Below are 14,055 nucleotides of genomic sequence, written 5' to 3'. Positions count from 1 at the left end.
TGAAGTTTGAGACCTACACATGATTGCAGAAGTGAGTCTGAGATGGAAAGGAAGGACCCAGGATGCACCGCGGCCATGTGTCGTCTCAGGACCCCCAGTTGCTGGCTTAAAAAAATGCCTGACTGGAATTGTGCAAAGTTTCTGCTTTAAACTAGTTTAAATAATGACGCTGTCGAAGAGTTGCTGTGTATCAACAATGATGTCATCAAAAATTACATTAAAAAAAACAAACCTTGACCCTTAAAACCTTTCAAGAATAATATCTGACAGCGAAAAAACTTCCTAAACATTCAGTAAGGTTACGATTAAAGGAACTTTATTGAGAGATCTTTATTGAGTTATAAATGAGTTTTTTTTTATAGGTTTAGACAACATGATTATTGAAGACTTCGTTGAATATAAAAAGTAACATCAGAAACATTGAAGCTGCAGCCGGTTTAAACCTTGTTTGTTTAAACTTGGATTGTACCTTTAAAATGTTCTAAAAACCCAATAAAGCCGAGGAAACTTTCCCTATTATGGATTTGTTGTACTAAAATAACTCAAAATATGAGCTTTTGGAAAGTTTGGAGTTCAAAATGTAAAATAGTGATATGTTTTGGGGAAAATGTAGACGAGGAATTTAAAGGTCCTATATTCAGGCGGTGGGGGAGATGAGGAAGCCGGTGAAGGTGTGGCTCGTGCTGCTCTGGCTCGTCACGATGCTGTTGTACTTGGTCACCTGCAGGGACACCGAGTCTCCGGCCTCCAGCTCCAGGACCGCCGAGCCGGACGACACCAGGTAGCCCTCGGAGATGTCGCACATGGTCATCTGAGCGTCGACGCCCTTCACCAGCTTCAGACACACCTGGAGGGAGAGGAGGGGAGGAGAGGGGGTGATGCTGGTGACCACGGTAACGCCTCAGATTACAGCACATTACAGTACATGTGGTTCAGGGGTAACGAACTTCTGTTTACATCCTAAATAATCATAAGTAAACAAATAAACGACTTGATGAATATAATAAAACTATTCCTCCCAGACTAAACCGAGTGTGTTGTTCTGCTGCAAAACAAGAGTGTAAAAATTAAATAATAATAATAACTAAAAACTCAAAATATGAAAAAAAAATTCATGAATATAATATATTATCACGTGACAATAAACTCAAAGAAAATAACAATAAAAACATTCAAACTTTACGGCTTAATATTTGACATTTTTAAATATTTGACATTTAATTACCCAAAGTATTTTTTTTTTAAACTACAAATTACAGTATGTTATAATAAACTTAACACAAATAAACCCAATGGTAAACAAAACCCCAAAACATTAAACATTTTACATTTTTGAAATATTCATGTTTTACATTTATTTTACGTGCAAAATAGAATTTGAATGGTTCTAATTTTACGTTTAATGCTGTTAAACCCTGCAATAGTAGTACTGTTGTTATGAAACAGACACTTAGTGGTTAAAAATAAAAGACTTGCTCTGTACTCGAAGTGAGTTTTTTATTGATTACCTGTTAACCTGGGATCTTAAACACACTCAGAACGGACGAAGAGACAAACAACGTGACACAAACAAACCTCTCCAGACTCACTCTGCCCTTCGCTGATACGTGATAACTGAAGAAATAGATGCCTTTGATGACACTCGTAAACACGCCGTCAGCCAGCTCTTCTCCTCGAAGCTGCTCGTCCAGGTCGGGCAAAATCGCTCTGTGGGAAAGACGCGTCAGAGTCTACCTGTCAATCAAACCAGCCCCGCCCCCCCAAACACAGCTCTGTTTGAGGCCCAATATTTAATCAATGCTGGAGTTATCTTCAGAAGGACCGCCAGAACACTTGATGCTTTTTCAACGGGAGTCTATAGGAGACGGGCCCCAGTGGCCCCTGGTGGTACTGCACTTTAAGACACTTCATTTTTCAGACCTAGAAACTATGTACATTTTCATATATATATATATATATATACATATGTATATGTGCATATATAGTCTATGATGCCAACTGATGGGCATCAGGCGACATAGATGGAGTCTCTGGGAAGTTAAAGTCCAATAACACAAATGCAGTTACTGCTTATCGCCACAGGTGTCGCCAAAGAACCGGAGATCTCTGAGATTGTTTTCAGGGCTTAAAAAAACCCGAATGAAGATACAAGAGTTTCTGTTCCTGTTCTCCGTCTCTCTCCCTGCAGGACGTTGACTCTCTCCCCCTCTGTGACTCGAACTTTCGCAGCACTCACCTGTTGAAGTCGACCGGCGTGTCGAACTGGGGTATTTGCGCTGCCGTCCGTTGGCAGGAGAAGAAGGATTTCTGCTGGTTGGATGGGTTGAAGGGTCGTCCCTTCTCCCCAAACTCGCCTCTGTCTCCGGGATGCCCCGGCAGACCGGTGTCCCCCTTCAGACCGGGCCGCCCCGGGGGGCCCCGCACACCTGGCTGCCCCTCCTGGCCGTTGACGGGCTGTGCCGCCTCACCTGCTCATACAAATAAACACCAGCTGCACAATAACATCTCAAACTAGAATTAATGATCCGTTGATTGTGCACTTTATATACAATAAATTCAGAATCATGAATGTTGATAACATGTAAATAAAGCGGTTTGAGCTCACCTACGTCTCCCTTCTCTCCTTTAGGACCGTCCCGGCCGTTGGGCCCGTGGGTGCCCGGTATCCCGGGGATCCCGTGGATTCCGGCACCACCGCAGGACGACTGGGTGACGACCGGGGTGACGTGAACCAACAGCAGCAGCGCTGCAGTACCGCAGCTCAGCCACCAGGGGGCCTGAACACACACAGATACAATTTACCCTCCAATGAAGCCCAGATTTACATCCTCTGGTGTTAATATTTGGACACATTAAGGCAAACGGAGTCACTAATTCTGGGTCGCTGAAGGATCTCCAGTCAGATCTTGAAACAACGAAAAACAATGTGAAAAATGTGCTCGAAATATATCGATTTATAGAAGTTATGAGCAGCCACAACTTTTCGTGTTCCAGTGATAACGTGTTGATTATCTCGTTATCTCGACATAATGAAGCCCATTTTCTTGCGGCAACAAAATATTTTCTCTTGTAATGCAATTTAGAACAAAATAATTGCACACTGATTCCGTATGAAGGTCAAATTAAAATTGATGTTTGTATATCTGTAAAATTTGGGGTCTTTTAAGTTGTATTTACAGAATTTCACTAACAATCAGGTCCATGTTAAATTTCATATTTTAAAATACACGTTGAAGATTAAATAAATTTGACTTCAAGCAACATTCAAGAAGAACTGTGATGAAACTCTTCTGTATAAAGACTGCATCACTCAACGTATTCTTTGTTTGGCTGTTGTTGTTGTTTTTTTAATTTTTTTTTTTAAAGAATAACAAAATATTCTCACCATTTTCAGATAATAAAGTCTCTCTTTCTGCAGTGCAGCTGACGAAGAGCGGAGGTGAAGAGCGATTCTGCGTTACAGTCGCTGCAGCAGTTCAGTCTGGAAAAAAAAACAGGAAGTGAAACTGTTCGAGAGAAGAAGAACAGAAGACTGACAGATTTTTAAACTTAACTCAGTTTAGTCTGTTTCTTTCTGCTTTGAGAAGGTTGGCTTAAAAAAAACCCTGATAACAGACCTTTAGACGGGAGCTCGTGTCAGGAGGTATATTTACAGAAAGTAAAAGTATCAATAGAACGATGTCACATTTTTCTGGTGTTGTGGAGTTTTAATTTAATATTCCAAGTTGCCGAGACAATTTTCTGATACGGCAACCAGGTAAAGCGTGTAATACACACGCCCGTCCACTAGAGGGCAGCGTGTCAGCGTGACCTGCTTTAGCAGAACATTATACATTTATTATATATATTATAATATCAATATACATTATTTTATATATGCAGTACGCATATATATTTATGTAGCAAAAATATTCTATTAAATATGATATATTAAATATGATATACAATATAAAATGTATAAAACGAAGTGCAGATGAGAATGTTGTTGCTTCTATCCGAGGACACAAATCAGCGCTCAGAGGAAGTGAAACAGTTTAATTTCCACCTGGTGGAAAACTGATGATGAAGCATTTCTGAGTGCATCTGATTTAAGAAATCTGTCCTCCAGATAACATTTTGTTCTGTTTCCTGTGAACTTCCTCTTGGTGTTTCCAGTCAGTGTCGTTCACTGTCAGTATCTGTTCCACAAAATGTTCATTTTCTCAGCAGAATCCAGCTGATGTGTATTGCTTTTTTTAAATAATAATAATTACATCCTGTGAAATATGCTTGTTTTTCCAGTTTCTCTCCTTTCTCAGATCCTCTTTTTCATTTCTTACATTTTTGTCCCTGATTTATTTTGTCTGTTTGTTTAAATCCAGTGTGAACGTTTTTAACTTGTTTCGGGAAAAACAAGGGGGATTTTATTACCTGAAAATATCAACACATCATCACTTTAATGTCATTTTTAATCTCAGCATCATTTTTTAAAGGTTGTGTTTTTTCAATAATACTGTTGACAAACAAACGAACTGCACTGAAAATGTCAACCTGCCCGTTGGAGGTAAAAATGGCACCAAATGAGACGCACATGAAAATACAAAGTATTCTGACGTGATACTGAATCTTCAAATCTAAACTGCAGAAATCAAAAAACAAAATAATCTGAAAACATTTTTTTTTTTTACTCTGAAATAATCAAAGCAACAAATTAAGTGAATTTGAGAAAAAGAGTTTAATAAAATTGTTGCAGACAGATTAAAATGTTCTCCATTTTTAAGCGTCTATTCTTCATTTGACTTGAAAGATTCACAACAAAACTACAACAAAGTAAAAACTATAAATTGTTGGTTGCGTTATAAAATGTTACAGAAAAAGGAACGTAAAGCTGAAGAATAACCACTGTGTACTTTTTTTTAAAGCGGTGAACATGTGAGTGATTGACAGGTGTCTGGCCTGTAGACTCAGACTGTCCTGCGGGTCAGTGAGGGTGCAGCAGGAAGCCGGAGAAGATGCTGTAACCGTTCAACATCCCCTTCATCCCTCGGTAGTCTTTGGTCTCCAGCCAGACCTCCTGGTCCTTCGACATGTAGACGGCGAGGCCGCCCGAAGTCACCTGGAAACAGTTTGTCATTCTTTTTTTTTTCGGTTTATTACACTCAGACTCATCCGGACTTTCACAGACACACTGAGATCCATATTTGTAATAAATAAACAGAATAAATGTTCATTTTAAGTATATAGCATGAAACCAGTGCAGCGACAATCTCCCAGATCTCCCGTTGCGTTCTCTCTGGCGACCCCTGTGGCGACAAGCGGTCACTGCAGCTGGGTTATTTGTTTTCTCCAAACAATGTCGCCGGTGTAAATTAAACTAATTGACTAAAAATCTAAATTCAAAGCACAAAACGCCAAAAAACACACAAAGAGCCCTCATGATTGCTCACTTTTCGTATTATTTGACGTTATTGATAACGTAGCGACGACAAAGCGGCGGTATCGTTTGTGTGCTCGTACCTGTCTCCTGTTGTGGCGATGATCGCAGAACGAGGAGAGAACCACCTGGTCGAGCTTCAGCACTACGCAGAGTCGGTCGTCGGTGCTGGCGTGATATACGAAGTAGTACGTTCCCGCAACCCGACACCTGCAGCACAAAGTCAATTACAGTAAAATGCATTAAAAATACAAAAATAATAAAAGTTCTTATGCTGCCTGATCGAACTCTAAAAAAAAATGCTCAAAAAAATTGAAGGGAACTGTTTTTTTGTTTTTTAAAGCCACGATAGCTGTTAGCACGGCTTCTTAATTCAGACTGAAATGTCTCAACTCCAATGAAAGTTTGTGGTCTCATTGTCCCCCGAGGACGCCGTGAGGTGAACGTTTTCTCGCCTGAAGTGTCCGCTGGTGACGTCGTAGTCGTCGTTGATGTTGGTGATGACGTTGTTGAACTTGACGACGCTGGCTTTCGCCGAGTATTCGTGGGTTCCTCTGGCCACGCTGAACGCCGCCTGCTGCTGGATGCCGACGGTGCTGCAGCCGAAAAGGGACGACACACACACACACACACACACACACACACACACACACACACACACACACACACACATATAATATATATATATATATATGTGTGTAATTAAGTGACAATACAAACCTGTCGTCTGATTACGTACCCGGGTTCTCCTGGTTCTCCCGGAGGTCCGTCGGTGCCCGGTCCCCCGGGTTTTCCAGGTTCCCCGCTCTCACCTCGCTTACCGGGGAATCCCATCGGCCCCATCTTCCCCTGCACCCCCCTCTGAGGGCCGAGGCCGCCGAGCCACAGGGCCCCTGAAGGCAGCAGTCGGTCATAATTAGGAACGCGTTACGGTCATGTGGTCACTTTGGTGTGTGATCATTGGACGGCTCGCCGGCTAACATTAGCCCACGTTCAGGGGTCACAAGATGACGTCACCGAGGCTAATGCTAAGCTAGCCAGTGTCCCGAGCTGCCTGCTTGTGTGTGTGTGTGTGTGTGTGTGTGTGTGTGTGTGTGTGTGTGTGTGTGTGTGTGTGTGTGTGTGTGTGTGTGTGTGTGTGTTACCTAGCTCTCCTTTCTGTCCTTTGTCTCCGTCATGACCGTCTCTGCCAGGAATTCCAGGAATACCTGAGAGCAGACAGACAGATAAACAAACAAAACAACAACAACAACAACACACACACACACACACACACACACACACACACACACACACACACACACACACACACACACGTGGACCACGACAATCATACACACACACACACCTGGCATTCCGGGCATCCCTGATGCTGGACAGGTCTCCATGGCGACCAGCAGAGGAACGGCCAATGAGAGCAGAGCTCCGATCGCGAGAGCATAACAACGTTGGAGCATGACGGAGAACCTGGAGGAGAAAAGTTTGAAGGTAAATACAAGGAAGAAGGAAAAAGGAGGAGAGGAGAGGAGAGGAGAGGAGAGGAGAGGAGAGGAGAGGAGAGGAGAGGAGAGGAGAGGAGAGGAGAGGAGAGGAGAGGAGAGGAGAGGAGAGGAGAGGAGAGGAGAGGAGAGGAGAACTCGAGAAAACGGGAGATTAGGAAGAAGATGGTGGAAAAAAAGAAGGCAAAGAAGAAGAAGAAGAAGATAGGGGAGATGATAGGAAAGGAGACGAGAGGAGAAGGAAAGGAGAAAGGTGTGAAGAGGAGTTAAGGAGGAAATGGAGGCAAAGAGCTACAGGTTTAATATTAGTTCTTAATCAATTAAAGTTTTCTTCATTAGAAGTGAAAACCCTCAGAATAACAATAATATAGCCTCTTTTTTTTTTTTTTTTTTTTTTAACAGATGAATCCACGTAGTCAGAAATGTATCACGTAGTAAAAAAGTATAAAACTCACCCGAGAGAACTGACAGTAAAAAAATAAAACCCGCCACGGCGAGTTGAAACCAAAGTGAGCTGAAGCTGCGAGTCGTTCAGGAAACCTTCACGTCACAGACGACAGCTCATAGTTCTGCATTTCTGGGAGGTTTTAAAGACGCAACGAGAGCCGGGAAAACAAATGTAAAATGGGCTGCAGCGATTTCACTCATATTCAGACACCAAAATCATCTTCTGTGGAGCTGAAGATCAAATTACTGAAAGAATAAGTTTGGTGAGAATCAATATTTTGGTTTTCTGTCAACTAAACCTGTGAAACAAAAAAAACCTGTTCTATCTGTGCATTTAGAGCCACACACACACACACACACACACACACACACACACACACACACACACACACACACACACACACACACTTTAGTGTGTATCAACATGTGGATTCATCTGCCGCTGAAAATAGTCCCCATCGAATGCACTATTTTCCTCATTAGAGCAGCGAATGTTCTCCAGTAATCAATCTGGACGGTTTCGGATCAAAAATAAATGCTGACGTTGTGTATTTATAATACTTATATTTATATATATATTAATTTCATTAAAATATATTTCACAGTAATTTACATTATAAATCTGAAATTGGAATGATTCAAATAAAACTCATCAATCTGCTCACTGGTCATTTTATTATTTTGCAAACAATGAGCTTGTTAAATGCTGTGGTGGGCCACAATGAGGAAAGGGGGCGGGCCAAAGTTGAATAAATCAGTCTTCAAAACAAACACAACATAATGACAGATCAGCTGACGACGCGCCAAAGTGGCAAAAGTTTACCAAAAAGAAGAAGTAAAAAAAAAAAACGTGTTTCACTTCCTTTATGTGTCATCTCTGCCAGAAATTAAGAAATTCTGATTTGAACTTTTATTTATATTTTGGGTAAATTCCAGTTATGACTCAGTCCTTTTATAAAAAAAGTTCTTTTCCTGGTAGAAATGATTTTCACTACGATCTGGATCCTAAATGTATATTAAACTTTTTGAAAAACGTTATTATTCAGATTCCAGAGTTAGAAAGTTATTAACTCTCTTAAAGTTAGTATCTCGGGTGGTGACCATATTTGGACGAGCTGGGGGAGGAGCCAGCGGTGGATCTGACCGATCTGATTGGAAACCTGACGATACTACGTCCCGCCCACCGATAGCTGTAACCTGACTGCACCACAGGCCTGTCAATCAAACAGACACGCCCCCAAAAACAGGTCTTCTTGAATCTTCTTTTCTAATGAATGAGGGATTATTTTCAGATGGACCTCCAGAAAACTAATAAGAAGGAGTGACTTTAGCTAACAACACCGAGATAACTGATGGACACATTTTATTCACTTTGGATTTGATGAGAGAAGTTGAATGGGAGTCTATGGAGCCGGAGGCTTTTTGGAGCCGACCTCTAGTGGCACTCAGTGGTATTGCAGCTTTAAGGCACTTCTGCATCAGCCTGATTTTTTTTAGCCCCAGAAGCTATGAACACTTTTTATAAACACAAACACAGATTCCCGGTTCCTTTTAAATTCTCCATTTCTTCTGCTTCCTAAAAATAAATATAGTCTCCCCCTAAACAACACAGCAGAGTTTGAAGTGTTTTTAACATTTCCTCCCTCCTCACCAGCGAGGAGCCAGATTCACCTGTTTGTTTAGTTCACCTGCTATTTGGATAATCTGATAAAAGGCTTCTTTATTTAGGAGTTTGTACCATGTTAGGACCAGAGCCACAAGTATAACTCATACTGCAGGGATTTCATTCAATTACAATCATTAATCATTCCCACACTTAATAATAGTTTTTAATTGGTTTTCAACATTCAGAGAGTTTACATGAATCAGCATGAAGGAAACGAATCAGAATAACAAACACTGCATGTATTGTGACGTTGTGAAGTGACATCTGCGATGTTTAGATGCTGCAGAGTGTGAAACTAAACTTTATTCTGGATTGGAGAAGACCAGGAAGCCGTTGAAGATGATGTGTTTCTCTTGGTTGTCTTGTGTGTCGGCAGCTGTCTGCTCGTCCTTGAAGGACTCGAGCCAAACCTTCTGCCCGACGGCCAGCTGTAAGACCACGCCCCCCGACAGCACCTGAAACGCAGCAGGGCCAATCAGAGCGAGGCTTCAGGACACGACGCGGCGGGTCAGTAGTAAAACAACGAAAAGACGAAGAAGGAATATGTGTAAACGCCGGGGGATTTTGGGTGAATGTTTTATAAATGAATTGAATTTATTTCTCGGTGGAGCTCTTAAAACCGACCTGATTTCTGTTCCTGTTGTAATCACAGAAGGCCAGCTTCTCGCTCAGAGCGTCGCTCGCTATCTGGAGACAAATGCTGACCTGCAAAGACACAAGACAAATATAAGACAGGATGAAAAATGGAGCTAAAGTCACAATGACAAGTTTATATTTCACAATGTGGTCAGCTGTTATTCATGTATACAGAAGGGCAGCAGCTGATTGGACAGCGGGGTGTTACCTTGGCCATCGAGTGGAAATTGAAGTAGTAAACACCAGGTACTCTGCAGGTGAATAAGCCTGCGGCTGCGTTAAAGTCGCCAGGGTTCGGTTTGTTGACCAAAGTTTGCTGGTACTTTATGATCTGATACAAACAAACAAACAAACAAACAAACACACGAGTCAAAAAACACAACAAACAAACAAAAAACCGATAAATAAAACATGTAAGAAAACAACATGTATGTTTCTATATTTTCCCAGATTACATTTTTTTACACAATAAACATGAGCAGCGGACATTTTAAACATTCATGGTTGGGGAAGATTTTCTAGAATATATTCACAGATAAAACAAAACAGAAAAAATGGTTCATGTGAAGTGACCCAAATATTGGAGACTAAAAAAGAAAGGAGAGTCTCGGCGGTGTGATGGGCGTCGGACCGGACCTGGCTGTAGCGAGGATAGCTGGTCACGTTCCTCATCACTGAGAAGGCCGAATGGACTTCCTGCTGAGAGAAGAGTTGTCCTGCGGGAGCAGAGAGATAACGAGCCGTGTTCGTTTCAGATTCTGCCGACACTGCAGTTTGTCAACTGTGTATTGTGTATAATTTTTAGTTTTTGCCCCAATATCAATGTCATGTTTGTCCTCACATGTCAGTAATGTGTAAGTGTATTTAAATGTAATGAAATGCTCCAGTAGACTAAACTAACCTCCATTTTCCCTTTTTATTGAATTTATTTGTCCAGTTTAATTACATGGAGGCTCTAACTGTATGTATTCAGCATGATGTATATTGTTTGTTATTAATCATATACGTTGTGTGTTAGCGTGATGTGTACTGCAGGGAGTTGTGTTGTTACCGGGGCCGATGCTCCTCCCCGCCGGGCCGGGCTGACCCGGTTTGCCAGGGTGACCCATCCGCCCCAAATCACCCCGGTAACCTTTTGGACCCATGACGCCTTGGGAGCCCCGATTCCCCATCTCTCCCTTCAGCGTCAGCAGGACGCCGGCGTCCACCGGGCCGTCGGCCATCACAGCTGGAGGCAAAGAGATGAACATTCAAACCACTGGTAGCTGATGTGTTTTGACCACCAGGGGGAACCAGAAACATCCGGCGAACACTCCGTCAACTGGATGTAAAAATGGACACGTAGCCTCCGAGTCTGAAACATGAAGCCGGTGCCAAAGTCTCTTAAAGTGCAATACAACTGAGGGCCACTAGGGGCGGGTTCTAAAAAAACCTCCAAGAGACTCTCCTTCAAAAAGCATCAACTTTTCTCATGAAATATTAATTAAATAAATGTTTCCCACAGGTCGTTATGACGTCATTAGCTAAATTCCCTGTGATCAGTGTCCTGGCGGTTCTAATTAATTTGTTATTAGGCCTCAAAACGAGCTACGTTTGGGGGCGGGTCTGATTGAAGATGGTGTTGATCAAAATGCCAGACTGGAGATTTCAAAATGTCCGATGGGTGATGTCATGATGGGTCGCCGCTCTCTGGACCCTCTTCGCTCTCTTTTAGCTCTATTTTTGGTCTCCACCATCTCCGGAGGGAAATATCCGACTCTTCAGCTGATAAATGCTTTTTTTTTTTTTTTTTACCTGGCTGTCCTTTCTCTCCCTTCACTCCGGGCCATCCATCTCTGCCCTTATGTCCCGGCTCTCCTGCGTGGCCGTCCGTTCCTTTGCAGCACCCATTGCAGTGGCCGGTCCACATCAGCGAGGCCACGCTCACCAGAACCACCAGCCCATAATAACCTCCCATCGTCCCAAAAAATAGCTGGAAGAATGCCATTTTGAAAAAAAACAAAAAACGATGAGGTTGAGGGTTGAAGTCAAAACGCAAGAAAAGAAATGACAAGAATAATGTGACATTTGCTCTTTATACTGACGTCAGTTTTTATATTTGATATTATGTTGAAAGACAAAAGAAAAAAAAACCTCAAATCTAATCTGATATAATTAAATCTGTCTGCAGCATCACAGATAAATGCATGTGTAATTATCTAAACTCAATATTGATTCTTATTCCCATGAGACTGCCATTTATTTCAAGATCATAATATTTCATTATTATTATGATTCATTATTTTACTCACCAGTTGAGTCTCTGGATGAAAAGGACGAAGCTTCGTTCCTCCGGTCAACAGAACGGACTTCTGATTAGACTGAAGGAAAAAAAAAGAGGAGTGGAGTCATTCACACACACACACACACACACACACACACACACACACACACACACACACACACACACACACACACACACACACACACACACCGAGTGAGGAAATGAAAGTCATGATTTGGTAGGAAGAACGATTGTTCAATAAACATGTTTGTGTTCTGACTCCTGCTGGTCTGTTGCTGGTTGGATAAAAAATAATAATAAGTCAGTCACTCTGAGATCACGCTGAACTAAGGCAGGTTTATTTGTAGAGCACATTTCAACAAGGCAATTCAAAGTGCTTCACATAAAACCATTAAAAGCCTCGAAACATCAGGCAAAAGAAAAAGGACATTTAAAAACAATTAAGAAGAAGCAATTAAAACATTAAAAGCGGTCATTAAAACTCAATTCATGAGTTGAAGTCATTCTCACTGCAACTATCAACGACAGCTGCTGAGACAAACGAACTGCCTCAACGAAACCCACTGAAGCCTGAAAGCCCGAGAGGTCCTGAAGTCAAAGGGCGCCACCGCGTGGTCACACGATGCAACGACGGCAGCAACCAGTCGTGTAAATGTGAGCAAGCAGCAGATCGAAATGTTTTCTGGGATGCAGGTGTTAAGTTGCCACGTCCTTCTTGTGTAAATGATGAATAATAATAATTGATAAATCCTGCTCTTTTAACAGACATTAAAACATCCGAGACAAATTATATTATTGGCAAAAATAACATTTTTCAGAGGATTGACAGGATGAACACCAGAATAAATCAACTCAGCCATTTTTAAAAGAAGAAAACAACTGCAGTAATTTAGCTTTAGGTTTTATGTCTGTTTTTTTATGAGATATTATTTTATTTCAGATCAAGTGTGGCGTCTAAAAATTTGGCAAAAACGACTTTGAAACATCTTTCTCACAATCATCTCTTGCAGCATCTTCAGTTCATTTTTCCGTCTCATTTTATTTCTCCATCGGTTGTAAACACAGATTTTTTTACTCCATCTCAACGCGTGAGGAAAACCAACTTCCTGTTTGTCTCTGAAGAGAGGCGGAGCTTGTAATGGGCCCGCCTCTTGTGTGGTTTGTTTCTGGAGTGTCCGGTGAGTCAGCGATGAAGACACTGTTACACAGTTATGTGGTTGTCTCACTGTGTCAACACACCTTTCATTGAAAAGAAAACACGGCAGGTTGTGTCTTGCAGGTTGTTTTGTTATTCCGAATAAATGGAAAAACAGAAGCCAGACCGTCGATCCCATCTTCAGTCTTGCTTCTACGTGAAAAATACAAAACACAAATGACGATGTTTAAAGCTCAACGGTATTAAAATTGTTTATAACTTTCAAAAACCAAAGTTAAAAGTTGCTCCTCCGGTAAAGGTTTGGTTCGGCTACAAACTGTCGGTTATTAAAACAGGAAATGAACTGGCAGACCTGCGTGTTTTGTTAATCATCCATCCACCCCGACATCCTCCCCATGCCAACTGTGCGGCTCTAAAACTGGGTCACCTGACTTCCTCCTTCGTTGCTGTCATAAAAAAAAAAAATTCCCTTCAGATTATCATCGTTTCACCGGCATGTAACTATTTATCTAATTTTATTAATGTGAATGTTTATTGCTCCTAAATACGTGGAGTCATCGTACAGATGTGTACCCGCCCTAAAGAGGCTGGTTTCCATCGACTCCCCGTGAAAACCAGAAGGCAGCTGTGAGCTGTTTATCAGGCAGGACATAATTACTCTCAGACACGCCAGTGTATCGGGGCTTTATCTGGTGGAGGATTTCCTGTGGGTTCTCTGTAGAGTTCCTGTTGAGCAAACCACAGCAGACAAACTTCCTCTCTGTCTCTCACACACAAACACGTTTGAATATTTCGTTTTTTAGGAGATAAATGTTGGATAAAATAAGACCAAGCTCATATTTCTAATTGCAGCCTCAGTCAAAGATCTTTCATCACCCTCTACAGGTAGGCATTAAAAAGGGGCGGGGCATCCTTTCCCCTCCTCTCCTCTCTGTCCAGCTGCCCATTGGTTGG

The 14,055-nt window shown here is 41.8% G+C and overlaps 3 protein-coding genes across 4 annotated transcripts; all 3 read right to left on the bottom strand.

Moving 5' to 3' along the window:
- Positions 1-294: 294 nt before the first annotated feature.
- c1qb (complement component 1, q subcomponent, B chain) lies at positions 295-3,480 on the bottom strand. Its single transcript, XM_069712661.1, has 5 exons — positions 3,386-3,480; positions 2,606-2,777; positions 2,237-2,468; positions 1,590-1,707; positions 295-847 (listed from the first exon to the last, which is right to left on the bottom strand). The coding sequence occupies exons 1-5, from the start codon at positions 3,386-3,388 to the stop codon at positions 638-640; spliced, it is 735 nt and encodes a 244-aa protein (XP_069568762.1). The 5' UTR covers positions 3,389-3,480; the 3' UTR covers positions 295-637.
- A 1,215-nt stretch (positions 3,481-4,695) lies between these two features.
- LOC138629172 (complement C1q subcomponent subunit C-like) lies at positions 4,696-7,444 on the bottom strand. The gene is made up of 7 exons (XM_069712692.1): positions 7,368-7,444; positions 6,762-6,880; positions 6,559-6,621; positions 6,153-6,306; positions 5,869-6,009; positions 5,497-5,623; positions 4,696-5,095 (listed from the first exon to the last, which is right to left on the bottom strand). The coding sequence occupies exons 2-7, from the start codon at positions 6,868-6,870 to the stop codon at positions 4,961-4,963; spliced, it is 729 nt and encodes a 242-aa protein (XP_069568793.1). The 5' UTR covers positions 6,871-6,880; positions 7,368-7,444; the 3' UTR covers positions 4,696-4,960.
- Positions 7,445-9,170: 1,726 nt separating this feature from the next.
- Positions 9,171-13,293, bottom strand: LOC138629171 (complement C1q subcomponent subunit C-like). 2 transcript variants are annotated; one of them, XM_069712690.1, is made up of 8 exons: positions 13,172-13,293; positions 11,953-12,021; positions 11,456-11,633; positions 10,713-10,889; positions 10,298-10,377; positions 9,870-9,992; positions 9,650-9,730; positions 9,171-9,480 (listed from the first exon to the last, which is right to left on the bottom strand). In XM_069712690.1, the coding sequence occupies exons 1-8, from the start codon at positions 13,277-13,279 to the stop codon at positions 9,328-9,330; spliced, it is 969 nt and encodes a 322-aa protein (XP_069568791.1). In that variant the 5' UTR covers positions 13,280-13,293; the 3' UTR covers positions 9,171-9,327. The 2 variants fall into 2 exon arrangements, with proteins under 2 accessions (XP_069568791.1, XP_069568792.1); XM_069712691.1 differs by lacking the exon at positions 13,172-13,293 and adding an exon at positions 12,941-12,975.
- Positions 13,294-14,055: the final 762 nt, after the last annotated feature.

The sequence above is a fragment of the Brachyistius frenatus genome, unplaced genomic scaffold, assembly GCF_029030835.1.
Source record: "Brachyistius frenatus isolate BFR_SWC_R1_liver_20210118 unplaced genomic scaffold, ASM2903083v1 Contig_111, whole genome shotgun sequence".
In the NCBI taxonomy this organism is placed as follows: domain Eukaryota; kingdom Metazoa; phylum Chordata; class Actinopteri; family Embiotocidae; genus Brachyistius; species Brachyistius frenatus.
Note: the sequence above shows the minus strand (reverse complement) of the source record. Positions and strands in the feature narration are given on the sequence as shown.